Here is a 22,499-nt window from a genome sequence, read left to right as displayed (position 1 = left end):
GACGATGGAGGGTGCCGCAGAGCCGGAAAGCCTGGGTCCAAACCCAGCTCTGCCACGCATGGGTCATGGGACCCTGGGAAGTGACTAAGCTCTCTGAACCTGCTACCCCGCCTGTAAAAGTGGGGAAACTACCGTCCCTAGCTCACAGACCCAGGAAAAGTAAATGAGTGATCATATACATTGAGTCCTTACACCCCAGCAGAGCCTGAGTACTCCGCAAACACTGCAGTGATGACTAGCCCTCAGAGATCTTATCACTCTTTTGTTGGCTTAAGTTTTTACTGCAAACACTCCTTCAATTATACAGGAAGAATTTGCAAGCCGCTCACAGGATCTTTACAAAGGCTACAGCTTTTGGTAGCCTGGTCCCAAGCTGCCAGGACCACAGAGCTGGCCACCGCAGAAGCTGCCGCCTCCAGCAGGACCTGAGAACTTCAAATCCTGGGTGGTTTTCACAGCTCCAGGTCTCAGGACCACTCCCATGATCCACAGCATCCAAGCAGGTACACGACCCCACCTCCTGGCCCACCTGGCTCCCAAGGCCACACCTGTACATCTGGTGGTGGGCCCTGGCCTAGCACACAGGTGAGCAAGAGCCACCTTCTTTTCTTTTAGTATTTGAAAGATGAGATAGAAAGAATGGGAATCTAACAGGAATTGGAAAGTGTTTAAAAGATTTTGAGTAACCATAAATATCAACAGGGCCCTCACTGGTGCCTGTCAATATACTTCGCTGAATATAAGCCCCTCAAGGATAGGACCCGGGCCTGGGCTGTTTATGTATGACTAAGGTGTGCCACAGGCCTGGCACTTAATAACTATTTGGTGGATGAAGAATATCAAACTATTCTGATGACAAAGGCACTTGGAACATGTTCCTGATTGTGGGAAAATAGAAACGTTTTTACTTCTTTCTGGGAATCCCTACACATATGTGCATCCTTTACCCCGAGCTGAGTGTGGGTCGATACTGGTGAGGCACTAGCTCAGGCAGCAAAGACGGTGTGAAAGAGAACAGGCACTTTAGGATCCGGTGGCCTTGATTCGTCCTCCATCATGTGGGGAGACTATTTTGATCAAGTGGAAATTGAGTACAAATGTGGATAAATAAGAAGAAAGAATAAGAGGCGAACAACCCCTTTGCACGATTCCTTCCTCCCTGGAGATGCGCCTGAGGGCCTTGGAACCGCGATACGTGGCTCACGGTCCTGGCTGCAGAGCAGACCCTCCTGCGGAGCCTTCAGAAACATGCCATCTGGTCCCCCCACAGACCAGCGGAGTGGGAGCCCTTGGGAGCAGGACACAAACACTGGGAGGTCATCCTGTATCAGAAGGGTGAGCACTCGGCCCCTGGATTTGCTCTCACCCCACATGGAAAGCCAAGGAACCCCTGGAACAAACAGCAGAGACAAGAAATGAAACACACTGGAAATAGATGTATTTCTCCTGAATCCCATCTTCCTTATGTCACTGAGTGGCCCTTACTCAGATACTGGGCTATCCCTAGGCTAACAGTGTCTCCCATGCCCAAGGAAGGGAAGGAGTCGTCATTGCAGGGTGCTCCGGGCACCAGCAAGAGCCCATCATGAATTATTCATCACTGTCTCCGTGCCCCGCCCCCCCATCATGCTCTCAAGATGGAGCCCACAGGGCAGACACAAAGTCCAAAAATGTGGGAAAGTTTATTTATTTCTCCAAAACATTCCTGATTTGTAATGTGCTTTCTAAAAATGTTCTAGCTGACCCAGCCCCTGCTATATTTAGACACAGCATTTAAAGAAATGTTCCTTACCCTTTATAAGGCGGGCCATGAAACATGAATTTAGGAAAAGCGGCTCCCCAGTCTGGTCCCTTTGTCCCTGGGAGAGGGGTGGAGCCTCTCCTTACAGTAGCATGATCTTGGTGCTCGGAGCCCGAGCGAGGGGGGCAAAAATAAAGAGTTGCATTCATTCCCAGGGCCCTTGAGTTCACAATGGCTGGATGGCCAGCCCTGAGAAGCCCCTTCTAAGCTCCCGGGCAAAGCAAGGAAACACCAAAGGACTGGCTCTCCTCTGTGAAAATCGCTCTCCTGTGGTTTCCGAGGATCCCCTGCCGGGTATGACAGCTTTTTTTTTTTTTGCTTTTGGTTTCGTGTTCAAATGGTTGGATCATCTCAAGAGCTGTAAGACTGCAAGGAAGAGATGAAATGGCTGCCAGCCTGCCCTGGAGGAAGAGCTGAAGAAGTCCGCCCAGGAGGCTCCCACCACCTAGGAATTAGGAACGCGAGCAGGACTGTGGGTTCATGATTTTGTTACAAAACTGAGACATCACAAATGCGCTCGTAAAACAAAAGTGTTTAGATTAGAGGCTATGCCTGTATACAGAGATGAGACCTCCCATTTACCGAATGCTTCCTGCACGCCATATATTTTATGTATATATATTTACTGTTTTGGGCTTCCTTGATGGCTCAGACAGCAAGGAATCCGCCTGTAATGCAGAAGACAAAGTTTCAAACCCTGGGTCAGGAAGATCCCCTGGAGGGGGCATGGCAACCCACTCCAGTATTCTTGCCTGGAGAATCCCATGGTCAGGGGAGCCTGGCAGCTACGGTCCATGGGGTCACCAATTTAGTTCTGACAGCTGCCCGGTGCTGAAGGCTTTAGTACTAGTCCATTTTGCTGGTGAGAACTAGGAACTTAGACCCATCATAAAACTTACTCCTCACAACAGCTTGACGAGGCGGTTACTAATGTTGCTCCCATCTGTACAGATGAGAAAGCTGAGGCACAGAAGGGTTAAGTCATTTTGCTGATGTCACACAGCAACTGGGTTATTAGGGGAGCTGGATTATTAGCCTATGTCTGGTGGGCACAGTCTTGATGAGGTTAACATGCTCCTTCACCTGAACCTCGAATCACTGAATGGTAACGAGTCTTAAGACATTAATGCGAGGGTTTTCCTCGCAGTAGGTGTGTCTGGAGAGACCTGGGAATGTGTGGAGCAGAAGAAGGTGACCACTGCCTGGGAAAGAAGTGTGACCCCGGGAGAAGGGTATGCGCAATGTTCACTTTGCACAGGATGGGGACCTGAGTCCAGCTGTAAGCTAGGTGTTGTCCAGGGTGACATGGGCTTGTGAGCAGCAGGGGGCCACCCCCCTTCCCAGAGGCCCAACCTCGCTGCTGCTGGGCTGGGATACTCCCTTCATCTCCCTCCTCTGGACTCCGGCTGGAGGACACCCACACCAGCATGTGGGCCACAGGTTCTGGAAGAGTTAGACAGCATCTGTCATGTTCTGCCTACTACCCAGGAAGGAACAGCTTTGTTTTAAATGCTTGACAAACACAAACGGATACAAACTATGTGCAGTCATCCCAGGCCCCAGCAACTCAGTAAGACATTCTGATTTTGGCTCTTGGACGTCAACAGTGTGGTCCAGGTTCCAGAGGAAAGACCCCCCCTGCCCACTGTCCTGGCCATGCTCTGTTGGAATTGTCCCCACTGTGGCATGTTCTGTACCCTTCTCTGCCCCTACAGGCTAACCCCTATGGACTGCTGTTACCTGGGCTCCCTGTAGGCTGGACTTCTGGTGGGTTTAGCCATCAGAAGCACCATGGTGAGGGTGGAAGACAGAAGAGGAGTTGGGTGTCCCTACTCTGCTCCTGTCAGTGCTGTGGCCGCATCTACACTCATTCCTCCCACTCCCCTGAAAAGAGTCCCTCCACCCCAGTCTCCTTCCAGTGGCTCATCTAAGTCAGGTTCTGTTTCCTCCTGGAACCCTGATTTTCACACTGATAGAAAAGGGAAGTTGTGACAAATCTTTGCCCAGTTGGGCCCAGGCCCCACCACTCACTGTGACCCTCTCTAGGTCACTGTACCATCTATGGGAATCTGTCTGACCCTGCAGAACCCCGAGTCTGGGGCAAAGACAAAAGACAAATGTAGATGAGAACTTGCCACTTGGGTATTCAGGTATACAAATTGCTTGAAATGTGGATTAAAAAAAAAGGTTTTACTTTTCCAACAAACTCATGCTCTTCAATTTTAATAATGAACCTGGATTATGATCATGTATATTTTTGACTGTATGAAACAACCCCTGCTTCATGGAAATAAGATTCTAGCTGCTGTGAAGCACACCGAGTTATGACGCTCACACAGGCGTGTGCGTTCCTGGCCACGGGCTCCGGCCTTCGGCTGTAACAATAAAATCCAGTGTGGCTGATTCATTAACCCACACGTGGATAGACAATGAGCACTCTTAGTGAAACGCTAGAGACCGCAGGTAGGCTCCTTTCCAGAGAGGTGCGATTGTACTGGAAAATGGCAGACATATCCTGTTCCTCCGGTTCTGGAAAACCTCGTGGGGCATGTGAGAACCAGGAGGCCATCAGCTTCCACAGGAGCCAGGAAATACCCAAGAAAGGAAAACACAAAGGCCCTTGCAGAATCCCCACACCCTTGCAAGAGTCCAGGAAGTAAAGGTCTCAGATGTGTATGTCTTCCAAGACTCTCTTATAATGTCTTTGTTAGTTTCACTGCTGCTGCTGCTGCTAAGTCGCTTCAGTCGTGTCTGACTCTGTGCAACCCCAGAGACGGCAGCCCACCAGGCTTCCTCGTCCCTGGGATTCTCCAGGCAAGAACACTGGAGTGGGTTGCCATTTCCTTCTCCAATGCATGAAAGTGAAAAGTGAAAGTGAAGTCGCTCAGTCGTGTCTGACTCTAGTACTGGAGTGGGATGCCATTGCCTTCTCCGGTTAGTTTCACTATAATCGTGCAAAAAACTAAATAATTCCTTGTTCAAATTCTACAGCAAAACAAAATCTTTCCAAAAGTGCCAGTACTTGGGTTATTCTAAAAGAAATCAGCATTTGATCCGAGTCTATCTGTCTCAACTACGCAAAAAAGATGAATTTCTGACCATTTGTGTGTGTAGAAAGTATATATACACACGTATATATACACATATACAGATATGTACATGTGTACATACATACATATACACTTACTTATCATTGTACATACACCTGCCATATCCCCCATTATGTTCAGTGTACTCGTGCGTGTGTGTGTGTGTGTGTGTGTGTGTGTGTGTACACAAGAGAAAGGTCACCTACAGGAAACAGAATCTGTTCCTTTTGTGTAGACGAGAACATAGAGGCAGACTTTGCATTGCCCAAGAACAGGACAATATGGTTGCTTCCGGTTTACTCAAAATCTCACTGATTCTGCTTTTATTAAGACTGGAAACCTGTTCTTGGTCTCACTGATCCACAATCAGGAGCACAGGACTAAAACTGGGACATTAGAACAGCTATTTGGATCCCTAAGTCCCAAAGCGCCTCTTTCTCCTTAGCAGGGAGTAGCGCACACGGAATTGTGTAGAATCCACAGAAGATGACCCCACTGTCCATTTCTGTATGCTTTCCTCAACCAGATGAATGAGGGGCTGAGGTAAGAGAATTCCTCCTTATGTATGTATAAATACTGACGGAGTGACACATACTCCTGCCTTTTTCCTTCTACGCCAGAAAAATGTCTGTACTATGCTTTTTGGAATTGTAACTCTAAGATGCCATCCTTTGTAAATGACGGTATTAGAATATTTGCTTCTCCAGAAACGAGGCATCATACATTAACAAAAGATAGCAAATCAAACATAAAGAGAAAACATTAAAAGAATATCCCACTCAGCAGAATCTTCATCTTATTGGGGACCCTCAGGCAACACCCTCCAGTCCTGGGGCTTTCCGTCCTGCCCTCCAGTCCACGCACGAGCCCTCCTCCCTCAGAAGCCATAACCTGGGAAACACTGCTGGGGTTCCCAGACATGATCCCAGTCTCCCCTTTCCTGTTACACTGCTTATTCCCCCTAGTAATCCACTGAACCAGTCCCTGAGAGGTTAATGAAAAAACAACTTTATTCACAGAGGTTGAGACTTCAGGATAACAAAATAGCCAACAATGGCCCTTCCAGCACATTGTAAGTTAATCACAGTGATCTTGGATCTCAGCATGGTTCATCAGAGTTCTTAACATCAAGGACCCCAAAGCTCGCCCACCACAGTGTTTCCACCAGCCCGGGCAGAACTCGGACATGGACGCTCCTGGGGGTCAGTAGCAAATGGCCTTCAGCATGAATTCTCAGTCAGCTCTGCGCTTGCTAACTCTTAAATTATTTTGTTTGTCTGACATATCCTTTCCAGCATATGAACCAACAGGCTCTCGGATGTGAAGTTTGTGTTCACTTTTATATAAGTTCTGGAAACTGCTTTAATCTGCTTTAAAAAATTATCTCAAAGACCCATCTCCGCCTCCCTCCAGGAACTACTGACTGTGCTTTTCCCACATTTGATAAAATTAAAATAGCTCGGAGGTTCAGGAAATCGAGTCTCAGAACCGCCACAACAACTCAAAGAGATACCGTGAGAGCTTAGATGCATTCCCCCAAAGTTCCCAGCTGAAGTGGGCTGTGAAAACCTCAGTTTTCATAACCACATCTTTGTCTCCGACCCCTGCCCTCCCGCCCACTCCTCGCCCCAGCCTGGCAGCCACCTCCATAGGTGTTTGTTTAACTGCAGGCTCTGGGCCTGCCTGGCTGGCGCTTGGAGGGAGGAGGCGGCTGCAGTTGGCCAGAGGGCCTCCCACCAAGCCTGCTGTTCCTGGGGACCCGGAGAGCTGCTCCCACCCCTGCCCCCACCCCCGCAGACCCCAGGGGACCCCCTTGCTCTTCTGAGCGCTCACCCATCCCTACCTCCACTTGCTTTCCGTGTGCTTGTTTCACCCAACTCTTCAGATTAAAAATAGTCCTTCACTACACAGTTCTGGAAAACGTGGCAACAATCAAGATTCCCTAACCCTCGTGCACTTCCGGTGTCCCTAGAAATGTTTTGACCCCTTAAACAATAAAGCTAACAGAAAGGAGGATGTCTGTGGTTGGTAGCAGGCGTTGGAGAGCATGTGTATTGACTAAGGACCTATTGAGCTATCTATTGTAATGCAACAAAATGCTAAGTTACACAGAGTGCACTTTTTTAACAGCGGTTGTTAATACAGACGTTCACAGGGCAACCCTTATAGTAAAAAGAATCAAGCTTTTGGCCAAAGAATATAGCGTGTTCCTTTTACTATCTAAAAGGAAAAGAGAGAAGATTTCTCTATTTACAATGAAAGTGTGGTCTCTCGGCTTCCGCCTGAACATGGTCCTAAGTCCTCACCAAGCCCTAGGATCTGCTAAAGAACCTAAAAAACAGGTTGGCCCTGGTGTCCCCACACCTGGACCTTAGGGACAAACCCAGCTGTGAACACCCATCACTCCGTGGGGTCAAAAGCCAAGGCCCGGGCCACAGTAACAGGCGAGCTGGCGATGGTCAGACCGTGGCTCCTAGACAGAAAGGACCACACTGCGGCCATCTGTCTGCCCTCCGGTTGTCTGGGCCCTCCCCCACTCCCTCCGGACGCGCAGGACCTGTCTGGGTGCTAGTGGAAGATCATGCCATCAGACTGACCTAAGGTTCAAGGAATTTTCCTGTGCCTGCGGTAGGAGGTCTGAGATGCCCAAGTCGCAGCGTGGGCAGGGTCTTTTCAATCTCCGAAGCTGCTCCGGTTCTGGGAAGGTCCGTCTTGCAGGAGGCAGGGGAGTGTGCTCACTCGTGCAGCTGAGGATGCTAATACTTCCCACGATCCATAGGCAGCCAGAGGAAATCATTTATTTAAAAATGCGACTTCTTTCCCAGTGGTGGAAGCCCTGCTCGCTCACACGGAGCTCAGACCTGGGCGAGGGAAAGGAGCCGCCGTCTGCTTTACTGGAAATGAAGCACCGCTTCCGGGAGCTGCAGGGGGAAATAAGAGAGAAAGGGGATCCCGAGCTGGTAGAAGCCACCCTGGACGTGCGGGTCGAGCATCAGGGAAGCGTTGAAAGGCGGACGGAGGCTGGAGGAGGTGGCCAGAAGCGAGGCGCCCAGACAGCCGCCGGGCCCCTGCTTGGCGACCCCCAGGAGCTCGCCCCCTCCAGCCGGCTTCTGCCCCTGCCGTCGGGCCAGGATGCTGTCTATGCTGAAGCTCTTGGACTTGTCCGAGCTCTTCGGAGAGCTGCGGGAGGCGGGGCGCGGAGGAGTCCCCCGGCCGTCCACCGTGCGCTCAGGCTGGCCGACAGCCACCGCCGCTGCGCCCTGGAGCGTGTCGCCCGCGTCACCCTCTGGGGACCCGGGCCTGGGCCAGGGGAGTGACGCCGGCGGCGGAGAGGAGGCTTCCCGAAGGGGCGAGGGGCGCGCGGGCGCTCTTTCCTGGATGGGGGTCGCGGGGCGGGGGCGCCCTCCGGCGCTCTGCACCTCAGGCGGCGCCTCTGCGCCGCGCTCCTGCGTCTCGGCGCGGACCCGCTTGGCCTCCGGGCCCCCCGGGCCGGGCTTGGGCTTCCTCTTCCGGCGCCGGTAGTTGCCGTTCTCGAACATATCCAGGCATCGAGGGTCCAGTGTCCAGTAGCTGCCCTTGCCGGGCCGCCCTTTCTCGCGGGGTACCTTGACGAAGCAGTCGTTGAGCGAGAGGTTGTGGCGGATGCTGTTCTGCCAGCCCTGCCGGTTGTCGTGATAGAAGGGGAAGCGGTCCATGATGAACTGGTAGATGCCGTTGAGTGTGACCCTCTGCTCAGGCGCATCCTGGATCGCCATGGCGATGAGCGCGATGTAGCTGTAGGGAGGCTTCTGGGGGGGCTCCACCCTGCCCGAGGCGGCCAGCGCGCCCGCAGGGGCGAAGGCCAGAGGCAGCCCGTGTCTCTCGGGGCCGTACAGATACAGCATGGGCGAGGTGGCCAGAGCAGGCAGCCGGGGGCTGAAGAGGTGGCTCATGGCGAGCGGGAGCCCGCGCTGCGCTCCCGGCGACGCCGGCGACCGGGCGGCTTAGGGACGGCGCCCCGCGCCGCAAGGGCCCTCCCGGGGAGCCTGCCCTGCGTCTGCCTCCCGCTCTGCCGCTCTCCCCAGCCGCTCCGCGCTCTGTCCCTTCTTCATGGCTTTAAAAATGTTAAATAATTGTTGTAAGTTTGCTATTATATGTTGACTTAGCGCTGGAAAATAAATTGTCTATGATAAACAGTCGCTGTGTTCTCAGCCCACCCACATTAATTAAAATTTCATTGCTGAAAAACTCCAAGCTTTCCCCTCCACGTGTCTTTTTGATACCAGCCAATCGGTTTCAGGGTTATTCCTTCATTTGTTTATAGAATTAGTCTGTTGATAAGTCCGCCCACCCAAGTTGAATCAAGCTGTGTTTATTTGGAAAAATTTCCGGGCACCCAATATATAAACGCACTGATCTGATGTTTGAAATATCACGTCCACCCCTTGACGCTGTAAGCACACACAGTCAGTCAGGCAGGATGTGGATCGAGGTGGCTCCGGAGCAGGGTCTGCCCCGCCAGGAAGACGAGGTGGAGGTGGGAGGGGCGCAGGGGTGTTTTACCCATGGCCTAGGGGAGCCCCCGAAATCCCATGGCCTCCCACAAAAGATCTCTTCTTCTCCCAGGCTTAGTAGGAGATGGAGAGATGACACAGTCTCATAAATGCCTTCTGAGGTCTTGGAGAGCTCTTAGATATTTTAGCAGGGGAGAGGAGATAGATGAACGTCTGATTAGAAGAGGATGCAGCCCTCCTGGGAGACATCCTCAGGATACCCTGGAGGAACTGGGGGTGGGGTGTGCTCCCCAGGGGCCTCGCATCCCCAAAATGGGCAGGCCTGCCCCCCTAGGGCTCCCTGGGGATCCAAGAAGAGGACCCCAGGAGCCCAGCTTTTCCCTTGCCGATGGCACAGGGCACTGAGAGTTGGCAAAGGCGTGCAGTAGCGGGTCCACAGCTTGGTTAGGGGCAAGTTTCAAAATCACCCCTTTTGGAGAATCGAGGGGTAGAAGCTACGGTCTTTCTGATGGGGCTGAGATTGCAAGGAGGAACACCATAAAAGGGGAATTTGGCAGCTGGCGCGGGAGAGCTGGTATTTGTGAATGCGGGTCTCTTGCTTTATATTCTGCGCTTTCCTGTTTATAACAAGGAGGGGGTTATAACAACTTTACAAGTGCACGCAGCTGGCCCATGATTACATTAAGCATTTGGGAAGCCTGCTAGCTTCCCCCCCACCCCACCCTACCCCACCCACTCACCCTGGGGTGTAAGCACTCCCCACCCTGACTCATTTTACATTTAGCCACGTCCTGGTTTGAATCAAAAACCTTGATGATGCTGATATAGAAGGGGGTGTCTGCCCTACTCTGCCGCCTTTGGGGAGGGGGGTGGATTGGCACTTAACGTGACTAGTTCCTGTTTATGATCTTTGCTGGATACATTTTAAAAGAAAGAAAAAGCTAAGGATAACTAAATTAACATCTCATTGAGTAAACCCTGTGGATGTCCAAGAAGAAGAGGGAGGGGTGAAGATGGTACGTGGGGGTGGCTTGAGGAAGGACACTAAAGGTGCCTTAAGGCACGTTTGCTGCTTAACCCCTTAAGGGCTGTCCCACTGGCACACAGGCAGCACCATGCTGGGGACCAGCTGCTGGGGCGCGGGCCATCTCTGAACGTGGAAAAGCAGGGACAATCCCAACTTTAAAATGGAGGATCCAGAAGGTAAAGTCTGTGTTTGGGGGTTCCGGAGAGACCACAGGGGAGCAGGGACCGTTGAAATACCTAAAAGGAACTCGCTGACAGGGTCGAAAAACCGGTTTGGGTGCAGGCAGGGCTTGAGGGAGAGCCAGGTCAGGCCCCTGTCCCCAGCGCTGCTTGTCTAACTCAAGCCCAGTGTCCCGCTGGTCCCCGCCTCGGTCTCGAGGATGGCCCTCTAGCCAAGAGGGGGCGGGACTCTGTATTCTTTCTGGATCCCCAGAAAGGGGGTGCTTTCATCGGAGCACCCCCCCTTCGATCCTGGGATGGAAAAAGAACCTCAGTGTCGGCGCTTCTGCAGCCCACGGGCTCCACGGGCTCCAGAGTCACCCCAACCCTCCAGATCAGCGCGCCTCCTGCAAGCTCAAGTTTGCATCCAACCTCGGTGCCGGCCCCAACAGACCCAGAGCGAGAGACACACTGGTGTTGCTCCGCGGTCCCTCGCCCCCCACCTCCTGACCCGAGCCCTCCCTGGAGTTTTCCGGACACCCAGCGTCCAGCACGCACAGCCCTGCCTGAGGCGCGCCACCGCGGCGCTCCTTCTAAACTAGGAGGCAAATCCGAGCTTGAATTCGTACAATGATAAACACCGCCCAATTTGGGCATGGGCGGGACGCAGGCGGAGACACACGCGGCTGGTGGGCAGGGCACTGATAGTAAAGAAAAAACAACCCCAGTTCTAGCGGCCGTCTGGAGAGGCGCGTCCCGCTCCACGTGCTGGCAGCAGTTAGCAACCTCTCTGGGAGGTTCTGGCCACAGAACTCCTGCATGGCGCCCAACCCGGCTCCGGCGAGGGGTCGGATCCTGGGTTCCCAGGTGAAGTGTGTAACCGAAGCCGAGGACGCTGCCGGCAGGAGCCCCGAGCGGAGGTTTATTTCCGGGGAGCGCAGGACACAGGCGCCGAGAGCCGAGTGTGGATGCGCCCTCGTGCGGAAGCTCTGTCGGGAGACTCTCACTGGGAGACCGGCCGAGCCTGGGAGACGGCGGGGAGACAGGGTGACTCAGAGAGCCAGATGGAGACACTGACCGTTCCCTGCAGGTTCAGAAGTCTTCAGATCCCGGAAAAGCATTCATCTGTGAAGTCAGTGGGCGCGGGTCTCCCAGAAATCATGCTTCCGGAAGGACCGCGGCAGTTCCAACTCGGGGGCCCAAGAACAAATTGGGTTCAGCGTGGGACGAACCATTCCCAGCGCCCTGGCAGGAAGCCTGCTCCTGGGGCTGGTCAGGCAACCAGCCGGGACCACAGAGGCCTCACAGACAAAGGCTGGGTGGGGGGAGAGCGGCTGCTCTTGCGCCCCACCCCCATACGCCCTTCTTCTGTTTCACCGGTAAATAAAGAAGGCTGACATTCAAGTGAACCATAATCTGCGTCGTGTTCCCGATTATCCGCCTCGCTTTTCTAAGTGTGAAGACAGTTAACAGTGTGTGTGTGTGTGTGTGTGTGTAGAGGTGGAGTGAATGAACGATTCTTCCTTAAGTCTGAGAAGAGTAGCGCTAAAAAGATGCAAGATCGCTTTACTGACAACCTAAAATGTTGAGAATGATGAGAATAAGGATAACATTAATAGCTAATTCTGTCTTGAATTACTATGCACTGGCACTCTTCTAAGTGCTTTCCTTGAATTAAGTCACTCCATTCTCACAGTAATCCTAAGAAACAGAACTTTTAAAGAAATCATTCCCATTCTGCAGACCAGGAAACTGAGGCCAGGAATTTGACTTGCCTCAGGTCTTCAAAAGGAAGTGTTCCAAAGACAGGAAAACAGTCACATTATAATAGCTACTGTGTGTGGATGCCAAGGACCCTGTGGAAATTCTGTTGAGAACCCTGGCACCATCTACGGAAGATGGGAGGATGGATTTGCCCATTTTACAGATGAGGAGACTGAGGCCAGGCAGAGAGCACCAGAAAACAATGAAGGTAGTGAATAGCACAGGTTGGAATCCACATGGTTTCCTCCAAAGGTGGGTTCACTGCGGTCTGACACCCTCAGTTGAGCACAGAAGCTAAGAGGTGTGTCTGGAGTAATCAAGGTGGGGGGAAGGGGAACCCTCTGGAGAGGAGAGGTCTGTGCTGCCCCTCCCCCAAGAGCTGGGAGATTTCGGGCATCCTGAGTAGGAGACCCAGAGTCCTCACTTACACCCTGCCAAAACCGGGGAGACTCTTTCCTCCCTTGCTCTCCTCTCCCATTTTGAAAGGATGGGGAGCAGTGTCGTCTGCTTCTCTCAGGGGAAGTGAGCCACGAAGGTAAGGGCTGGCTGGAAAGCTGATGCTGACCCGAAGAGCAGGGGCAGTTGGGGCCCAGGCACTGCCTTGCCCAAGCACATCAGCATGTAGCTCGATGTATGCAGCTAATTGAGATCCAAGGATCCTTTCTCTTCGGTTGTCCAGGTACATCCTAATAGCAACAGTCCTTACGATGGACTGGACGTTTGGAAGCACTTTGCACACGGGTATTGGGTTCCTTGGTCCTGTCACTTTTTCAGCTGAGAAAGGGGCTCAGAGAGCTTGAGGTAACATGCCCCAGGTGCATGAACCCTCAGCTGGCCTGTGCGCGTAGGGCTTGAGTTGGTGCTCTGGTTGAGTTGGGTTCCGGTTAGAGAAAAAATTTCCTCTGGGGAGACCATCTGGAAAAATAACATGAGGGCACAGAGAGTGTCCAGAGGGTTTGCTGGAAAGGTAGGACCCAAGGTCAAGGGCCACTGAGCCTCCCTGAGATCAGCGTGTCTCTCTGGCCTCGGTGACCTCCCAGCCTGGGTGGGCATGTGGACAGAGCACAAAGTGCTCCCCAACTCCATCCCCCTCAAAGGGACCATGGATGCTAGCAAGCTTGTCAAGCTGTCCACACACCCCCTTCCTGCGTTTCAGCCTCCACACACTCAAAGCCCCAGGATAAAGCCCCACAGACCTGACACAGCAAAACCTGTAACACCAGTAAGACACCTTTGAGATCCAAACTTCACACAAGCTCTGTCCTTCTGCTGCAGAGCAGAAGCGCTGCCGCAGCGGAGAAAGAAAGCCTTGCATGAGCTGAGGTCCAGCCTTGGGAGCTGCCTGAAACTTTCCCCCCTTTCTCACATGCCTCTGTCAAAAGGCAACATCTCAGATGCCTTGGTGAGCTGAGGCCATGTAAGACAGAGGCCGGCAGGGAATGCTTCTCAAAGTTTGGGAAAGCATTTCAAGTATGTGGTACCAGCAGGCACACTGGGTGGCTCTGACCAGTGTGTTCCACTCACCTGGAGTCTGGCCTCCCAGCACCCCTGGCCTGGCCGCACCTACAGGCGCTGAACCTCAGAGCTCTACTTCTCCACTGACCCTACACTCTGAGCGCAGGAGCCCAGGGTCCGGACAATGCAGGTTGTCACATCCCCTGAAACACCCTGAACAGGCTCTGAGCCCCCAGTGCCTTCTGTTCATTCTTCAGGGGAATCTTTTCCCAGTGGCTCATCTGCAAAGGATCTGCCTGCCAATGCAAGAGATGCAGGTTCTACCTCTGGGTCGGGAAGCTTTTCTAGAAAAGGAAATGGCAACCCACTCTAGGATCCTTTCCTGGAAAATCCCACGGACAAAGGAGCCTGGCAGACTACAGTCCATAGGGTTACAAAGAATTGGATACGACTGAGCTATTGGGCACATACATTCCCATTGGCCAACCTGGCTCAAAACCCTTGTCCGGTTTTTTGGGTGAGGGCTGGGGCTGAGGATGGAGATGAGGTTGGAGGCAGTGACCACTCAGCCTCCAGGGACCTGGGAACTCTGCTCTGTACTTCGGGTGAAGCTCACCAACCTCTCCCGGGCTCAGAGACAACCTTCCAGGCAGTCTTGGGTAAAGGGGAGGAGGTGGACCCCCAAAGATCTATGAGCCAAATGGTGACGTTCCTGGGACCCTGAATTTTCTTCTCCCTTTAACTTCTGGTCGTTACCTCTTAGGAGCAGAGCACAGGAGCGAGGCTAAGTGAGGGCCCATCGCAGGAGCCGAGGATGAAGGAAAAAGCACACCCGGCAGCCAGCACTGCCCTTGCACTCACCTGCTCATTTTACAGATGAGAAGACTGAGGCCAGGAAGGAAAGGTACCTGTTCACACGGCGAGATGTGCTCCTATGACCCCCTAGCCCACTGCTCCAGCAATTTGAGAGTGCATATGGACACCGATTTTGGCGTCTTCCGGGACAAGCCACTTGGACCACGGCAGTGAGGGCCGCCAGGCCGTAGACCCAAATCTGGCCGTGGGAGAGAGGCCCAGCTCTCAGCTTTGGATGAAAGCTCTCTGAGTCTCACAAGAAGCAGAGGCTACTCCAGTTGCGGCCCCTCCAGGGCTGAGAACCAGGGTACTCAAAGGCCACTGGGTCTCTCTGACGGCCTTTACCTCTCAAAACCGGACCCTGGGGAGAGACAAAATCCACCCAGCCAAGGCCAGTGAGGGACGCAGGGTTATGTCTATGGAAAACGGTCTCTGTCATGGTGCTCGGGTCGCTTCTGTTTTATTCGCAGTATCTTTGAGACCTGCCCGGCTGTATCTTACTGGGTCAGGAAGAACCATGGCTATCACACGCGGCTTCATGCAAACTGCGTCTGTGAACCGCAGAGCCGCCCAAGCAAGGAGTCCTGGCAGCCTGAGACGGGCATTCCGGCCCTTCCAGCCCCGGCCTCCTTTCCCCAGTTCCTCCAAGGCCCCGGGACTCCCGAGGAGAACGGCGGGGGAAGGAGCTGCGTGTGGATGGATCCGTGGGGCCAGGACGTCCCCCGCCCTGGGTCCTCCGCCCCGCGTCGCACGCCGTTTGTGCTCTCCAGCGGCAGACGCGAAGACCAGCAAGGCCACCGGCGGTGCCTCGGCTCTGCGCTCAGCCTAGTCGGCTTGCCCTTCCTACTCCGCAGAGCGACGGGCGCCCCAGGCCGCGGAGCCCGGCGGCCGCGCGGGCTGCCGAAGGCCGAAGGCCTGGGCTGGGCCTGGCTCCGAGAGCCGCGCCGGGCCCCGCACGCGCCGGCCTCCGCGCGCCCCAGGCTCTGACTCGCCTCCACCCCACGGCCTCCAGAGGCCCCGGGTGACGCTCCCAACACATTCCCCAGGTGCCCAGGTTCCTAGGGGACTGGAAAGGGCCCTCGCCCTGGGCTCCATGGCCTTCTGGAGCTACCCGGTCAGGTGAGCGGCCCACGCACAGCGGGGACTTCTTTAAGAGACTTTCGCAAAGGTAGGAGACCCCAGCGGGTGTCATGACAGATCAGGTGTCTGACCGGTGGGTTCCACTTCTCTCTCCGTTGTTTTCCCTGTGTCTCTGAGACCTCCTTTGAGTTCCAGATCTTAAGGTGAGAGCAGGCTTTCAGGGAGGACTCTCTAAAACATCTGGGGAAGAAGAACCCGCTAGAACCCTCTCCTAAAGGGGAGGAAAGTGAAACCCCAGTGCCCTGAGCCGCAAGCAGCGATCTGCGGCCCGATTCTGCCGCTCAGAGAATGGTCTCCAGGGTCTCTCACTCTCTGTTTCTGGTCCTTCCCACTCACTAAGCACCAAGCACCTTGGCTCACCCCTCCTGCGGTCACAAAAAGGAGTAAAATGCAGCCCTCATGTCTTAACCAGCTGCCACCTCTGGGGCCATAGATTGAAAGAATCTGTGTTGCACATATGGGGGAAATTATTATGCTCAAACTTTCCCCAGTGCTATTTCAGCATAATACAGAGACAAAATGGCATGTTAAAAACAACAGAATACCCAGGTTACATTCAAGGCCACCGTATCCAGGAAAATCATTATCTCCTGAAGTGTTAAGTTCAGGGAGCTGCACTCCAGGGAAGGTTACAGCTCACCTGCTGGGGTGGGAAACACATTTCCAGTTTGGAGCTCTGGACCCCAAAGTCACACACAGAGAGACCAGGAGGGGTTCAGCCAGTGAAACAGATAGTAAAGCCGTTTCCCCCCGCAGCTGTACCTCACAGAGGCTGTGTTGCTATTTAAAATTTTAAGGACGAGATATCAAAATTGAAAAGTCATCTGTCATTTAAAATCTTGTAAAGTCTGACAAATTTAAAAATCTAAAAGCATTGTAAATTATTTTTGAAGCGCTATGAGGCTTTAAAGTTTTTCACTGCAATAGGGTAAAGATTAAGAAATCAAATCCAGAAGTAGAGAGGTCTCAAATTCACCTCTGATCTGGCCACTCCCAGGGACCTTCATTAAATGGTACAGAATCAATCCCCTTTGGATTTTCAAAATCCTGGTTCAGATCCTTTTCTGGAAAACTATTAAAGTGCGGAAGGAAGCCCGCATTTTAGGAAATTGAGGAAAAGCAGGATTCCCCCTGGTTCGCTGGTAGCTAATGGAAAATGTTTATCTTCTCCTCCCTCACCTCCTAAATTGGAGCTGGTTGGACATTGGGATGGAATGGTAGTGTTTGTTTTGACTATTGGCATGTTTTTCTGCATTTAACAAAATGCATTACAGCAAATGTCATTACGGCTCACAGCCCTTCAGGCAGCCACATCCAACCAGGACTGGTTCTCAATTGCCTGGGTCAGGGGGGGATTCTGAATTAATCAAAAGCCTTTTCTGACACTAGCAGGACAATAGGGGAGTTCCCGCAGTCCTCTGTGCTCATCTGTAGATGTCTACACATTTACCCACCTGTGTAACAAAAATAATCAAAACAGGTGGATTGGTGACCACACCTCATTTTTTAAAATTTGAGAATACAAACACACTGTCCGGACTTTGGGCAGAAAAACAACATGGGTTTATTTTAAGGCAAGTACAACAATTAAGACCACATAAGACAAACACAGGTGAAGTTAAATTTTTAGTGTTTTTTTTTTTTTTCTTTTAGGAATGCTGGGGGAGGAATCTACGATACATCACCATCACACTTTGTAAATAAAAAGTATCAGATACTTGACTTCTTTATCCGCCAACAACAACAAAATAAATTATTTTCTTGTTTTGTAAAAGACCTACAACTGGGAAAAGAATTATGTCTCATAATTGTACAGGGAAGGGAGGAAACCCCACATAGGTTTCTTGAATTTTCACTTTGGCAGTTAGAAATGGTCGGGCAAGATGAGAAATTATCCAGTGAACTCAACTTTAAATATTATATTAATGGCTCTGAAAAACAACAAAAAATAGCCTGATTACAAATCCACACACTTGTACAGCACGGTTAGAGAAATTTAAAATTACACACAGCACATACATAATCTATAGAGACCCCCATAGACCTATGGGGGTCTCTACAGAGAGTCATTACTGGGTCGCTATGGGATTTGGTCCATAAGTTATAATTTTTGAAACCCCGAATGGAGCAGTGAGCACAGCCATCTTGGAAGGGGGGGGGGGGTATTTTTAAATCATTATTCATTTCGTTGGGCCGCGTCCCTGTACTGGGGCTTCTTGGGATCTCAGAAACGGGGCGGCGAGTTAAAGTTACCTGCAGCTTCGCAGAGGGCGGAGGCTGGCATGCGCGCTCTCTCTGCTCCCGGGTCTGCGGAAAAAGCGGTGGGCAAGTTTTGGTTCTTTTTGCGTCTCTGCAGCCTGAATTGTCTGAGAGGGTCACGTCTGGGAGGCGAAGCCGGAGCGGGCCAGGGCAGAGGAGGGCCGGGACAGGTCAGTATTTCGTGCAGTCATAGGAGTACGGAGCCGCGTGGCGGTAGAGGGATGGCGTGGATCTGTAGGGCAGCTGACAGCTCGCGTTGCTGCTCACCTGGGGTTCCCCGAGGGTCGAGTTCTCAATCCCCAGCCGGTGGGAGTTGAACATCTCCCTGACGTTAGGGAAAGTCTGCTGCTGGGCCGCGAACGTGTGGCCGGAAAGGTGGTTCAGGTCCCCGCTGTGGTTGAGATACCAGGAGGCCGCCTGGGCCGCGGCAGCCCCGGGCTGCGGCGCCGGCTGCGGCTGGGGAGCCGGCGGGGGCGGCGGCGCCTGCGGGTGGTGGTGGCCGTGATGCTGGTGGTGGTGGCCAGCGGAGGCGGCGAGCGCGCCCTCCTGGCCTGCGGCGAGGTTGAGGGCGCTTAGGGGCGATGTGGGGCCGCTCGGGTGGTCCGAGAGGGCCTCGTCCAGAGCGGGCGGGACGCACATGTGCGCCGGCCGCTCGGCCCCGGTGTACAGGCTCATGGCGCGCATGCTGCACTGGTAGCCCCCGGCGCCCGCAGCCTCCAGGCCTTGCGCGCACGGCTGGCCATAGGCGGCTGGCGGCGCGGCGGCGTAGGGCAGCGCCAGCGGCGGCACCACCAGGCCCGCGCGCCCGGCCGCGGGGCTCAGCTCGCCACCGGGCGGCGACGTTCGCAGCGTCATGATATTCTCCACACTGAAGCCGGGCAGCCCGTTGGGCGCGCCCGCGTGGGGCTCCGGCAGCGAGCCGTCAGGGGAGCCGGCGGGCGTGGAGGCCGCGCTGCGCGGGCTACCCTGCAGCGCGCTCTCGGGGCTCAGTGTCTCCACCTTGGTGATGACCGGCAGCGCCGGCGACGCCGCCTCGCTCTTGATCACCACCTTCTTCTCGGCCTCCTTGGGGGTGTCCGCTAGAGGGGGACCGGCCGGAGCGCCCTTGGACGCCGCCGGGGGCGGCTCCTTGAGGTGGGCGCGCTCCTCCTTCTCCTTGGGCACGTCTTTCTTCTTGAAGCGCCGCCGGCGCCGCAGGAAGCTGCCGTTCTCGAACATGTTGTAGGAGTCCGGGTCCAGGGTCCAGTAGCTGCCCTTGCCAGGTTTCTTGTCGTCGCGGGGCACCTTGACGAAGCACTCGTTGAGCGAGAGGTTGTGGCGGATGCTGTTCTGCCAGCCCTGCTTGTTCTCCCGGTAGAAGGGGAAGCGGTCCATGATGAACTGGTAGATGCCGTTCAGGGTGATCTTCTTCTCCGGCGCGTTCTGGATGGCCATGGTGATGAGCGCGATGTAGCTGTAGGGCGGTTTCACCAGGTCCTTGGGCGCCGCGGGCTGGTGGTGGTGATACGGCGCGTAGGAGCGGCCCATGCCCGCGCCGTACTGCTCCGGGTGGCCCGAGTAGACGCCCATGGGGCTGGTCATGCCTCCGTAGCTGCCCGCCGCGCGGTAGTAATTCTGCTCGCTCAAGTAGGGCACCACTCCCAGGGCGTTGGGGTCGGACACAGAGTAGCGCGCCTGCATGCTGCGTCCGAGACGGCTAGCCACCGCCTGCGCGCACGGACCGCGAGGAAGGCCCTACGAGAGCGAGCGCGAGCGAGAGAGGAAAGAAGGGAGCCGGTGGGGGGAGCCCCGGGCGCCTGGAAGCCTCAGGGGTGAGCTGGAGGAGGCGCCGGCGCGGGGCGCCCGCCTTCGGGTCGGGAAGGGGCGCTCGCTTTCAGCGGACCGGGCGGAGCAGCATCTTGGAAGGCGCGCCCCGGCGAACGCAGCGCCGGCCCCGGCTCACTCCTCGCTTGTTCCCGGGACTCGGCGGGCGGCCGGGGACCAAGCGGAGACGCCGCGCGCGCGGTGGACCAAGGCAGGCCGCTCGGTCCGCGTCAGGAAAGGAAGGCGGCTATCCAAGCCCCCCCCTCAGCAAATCGGCAGCCCTGAGGGTCGGCGAGCCGGGGTCCAGAGTGCTGCCCTGCCGAGCCCGGAAAAAGAGGCAAAGTCCCTTTTAGGGAATGGGAAAAGTTTCAAAAGTCTTCTTGGAGAAAGCGAGGTTTTACTTTCCCCCGGCCACGCCCCCTCCGGGAACTTTGGACCAATAAGACGGCCGCTGTGGGGACTTGGGACCAATCGGGACGATGAGCGCCGGAATCCGTCGGCTCTAAGACCCAGCCGCGCAGAACCAGACTTTCCTGCAGCCCAGTCTTAACTTGAAAAGATTTTTTTTTCCTTAAAAAGAGTTATATCTTATTAAAATTTATTTTATTATCACATTTTGGTTAATGGGCCCACGTGCCCAGAGCAAAAAAAAAAAAAATTGGTGCTCCTTTGCAGATAAAAGTGAGTTTGAGATATAAAATCGAATTGATTAATGTAGTCCAATATTTCCCCAAAGACCTTGTAAGTAGCAAAGAACCTGGGACTGTTTTTCTTATTAATGAGTGATGAGGCGAATAATTAGATTTCCTAATTGTGGGGGCCCAGGTGTAATGGATTCCAAGTAAATGTGTTGAATTGGAATGGAGAGGCCTCCTCTGGATGTGGTCATTATTTAAGCAAATAATTAATAATCAACGGGGAGTTTTCAGGTTCAGGGCCGTCAAGAATAACCTATAAATGTTTAAGAGGCGAATTATAGAAACCGAGTGCCCCTCACCCCTACCTGAGGAGGCAGGCCCAGGCGTCTATAGGGGATATAGGCAGATAAGCGAAGTGGGGAACGTAGCGATGCCTCCAGAATATAATCCTCTAAACTCGCCGTGGATTCGGTAAAGCATCCCCGACATCGGTTGCTGTGTTGTGGGGTTTGGGGAAGAGAGGGAAATAATTCTGCTCATCTCCCCCTCTGCCCTCCGGCGTAGACGCTCGTAGCCCACCAACCCCAGCCTCGCCGCGTCGCTCCCTTTTCCCAGAGATAAATTCCCTTTGACAGGCTGACTCCCGCGCTCCCCGAAGCCGGGAACAATGCACCAGCCACCCGGCCCTGCGGCAGAGCTGGGCTCCCCTGCCCGCGAGGAGAAACCCGAGCCGCAGTCGGTGGGGGCTTCGTCGGGGACGCGCGTCCGTGGCGCGGGCTCCCGACCGCGGCCCCGCCGGCAGAAACCCTCAGCCCCGCGCGCAGCCCCCGCCTCCCGCTCCTGGCGAAGCCCCCTCGGGAGTCTCCGAGTTGATTTTCTGTATGTTAGTCTTTTTTGTTTGGCTGCGGTTTGATAAGGTGATCTGGGCACCCCGGCTCCGTGCGAGGATGGGGCAAGCGACTGCAAATGGTTCAAGACACCTCGGGAGACGGTATTATTCTGGATACGAACCTAGAGCGACTCGGAGATCCTCGCCCTTCAGAGCTTTCTCCTTCTCTCGAGGAATCCCGGGAAGTTTGTTTATTTGTGCACTGAGTATTTATTTCTTCAGCACCTCGAATAATCAGGTCCCCTTTCGCTCGCTTCCCCGAAGGGCAGGACACTCTGTGACGGGCTAAACGCTGGTCAGAATTCTTCTGGAAGTTGTCTATCCGGTTGGGTAGTGGAAGAAGACTTCGGATAAAACTTTTGTATTTCAGGATTCCTTTTCCCCTCCTCACTGTCCCCATCAGTTGTTTATAAGATCCCCAAGAAAAGGGTTTTCGAGAATCTACCGTCAGCCTTAGCTTTTGGAGAGGTGAATAGAAGGCGCTGGGGACACTTCATTCATTTTCAAAAACGGAACAAAAGAAAATACTTACGTTCGTTACCAATGAATGGTATTATGTCCTGATAAATTAAAAATCAAAGGAAAAGTATTTATTACAAAACAGATTCCTATTACCTAGAATATTCTGCTTCTGAAACATTCACTCCATTTTTTATGGGCACTCTGGGTTCTTTCTCAAATTTGATTTTTAGGGGGGCAACGAAGTAAAATGAGGCTGCCCACTCTTCCACTCACAGGTGAATGGTTTGAACTCCCACCTCTCCAGCTTCCACTACAACTTTATTATTTTTTCATACCTCTAGTATTTTCACATCCATTAAAAAAGAAAAAAAAAAAAAAAAACCTTTAGCAAAAAGTGTCTTTCTCCTCGACTATGTGACAGGCAGCCCAAGTTCTCACAATTTTACTGGAAATGCAAACTATTGATCAGGAAACACCCCTCAGTCTGTAGACTTCCTGCAGGAATATTATTTACTCTGCTTTTTGAGGTGCGTTTAAAAAATTTTTTAAAGCCTTATCACATCACAGGACAAAAACCAAAATAGCTAAGGACCACGGAAAATAAATTCCAAAATGGCAGTTTCTGTCTGAGTTTCTGTTTACAAGGGTGTCCAGGTTTAAACCAAT

General features: G+C 53.5%; 2 protein-coding genes across 2 annotated transcripts; both read right to left on the bottom strand.

The window, feature by feature from the left end:
* Positions 1-5,882: 5,882 nt before the first annotated feature.
* FOXL1 (forkhead box L1) lies at positions 5,883-13,044 on the bottom strand. The gene has a single exon (XM_086350247.1). The coding sequence runs from the start codon at positions 8,820-8,822 to the stop codon at positions 7,782-7,784; it is 1,041 nt and encodes a 346-aa protein (XP_086206373.1). The 5' UTR covers positions 8,823-13,044; the 3' UTR covers positions 5,883-7,781.
* Positions 13,045-17,322: 4,278 nt separating this feature from the next.
* FOXC2 (forkhead box C2) lies at positions 17,323-20,248 on the bottom strand. Its single transcript, XM_086350246.1, has one exon. The coding sequence runs from the start codon at positions 19,719-19,721 to the stop codon at positions 18,213-18,215; it is 1,509 nt and encodes a 502-aa protein (XP_086206372.1). The 5' UTR covers positions 19,722-20,248; the 3' UTR covers positions 17,323-18,212.
* Positions 20,249-22,499: the final 2,251 nt, after the last annotated feature.

This window comes from Bos grunniens, chromosome 18 (assembly GCF_055505025.1).
Source record: "Bos grunniens cultivar Pamir isolate PY7600 chromosome 18, Bosgru_T2T1.0, whole genome shotgun sequence".
Taxonomy (NCBI): Eukaryota; Metazoa; Chordata; class Mammalia; order Artiodactyla; family Bovidae; genus Bos; species Bos grunniens.
The sequence above is the reverse complement of the archived record's forward strand: the minus strand, read 5'-3'. Positions and strand labels throughout refer to the sequence as shown.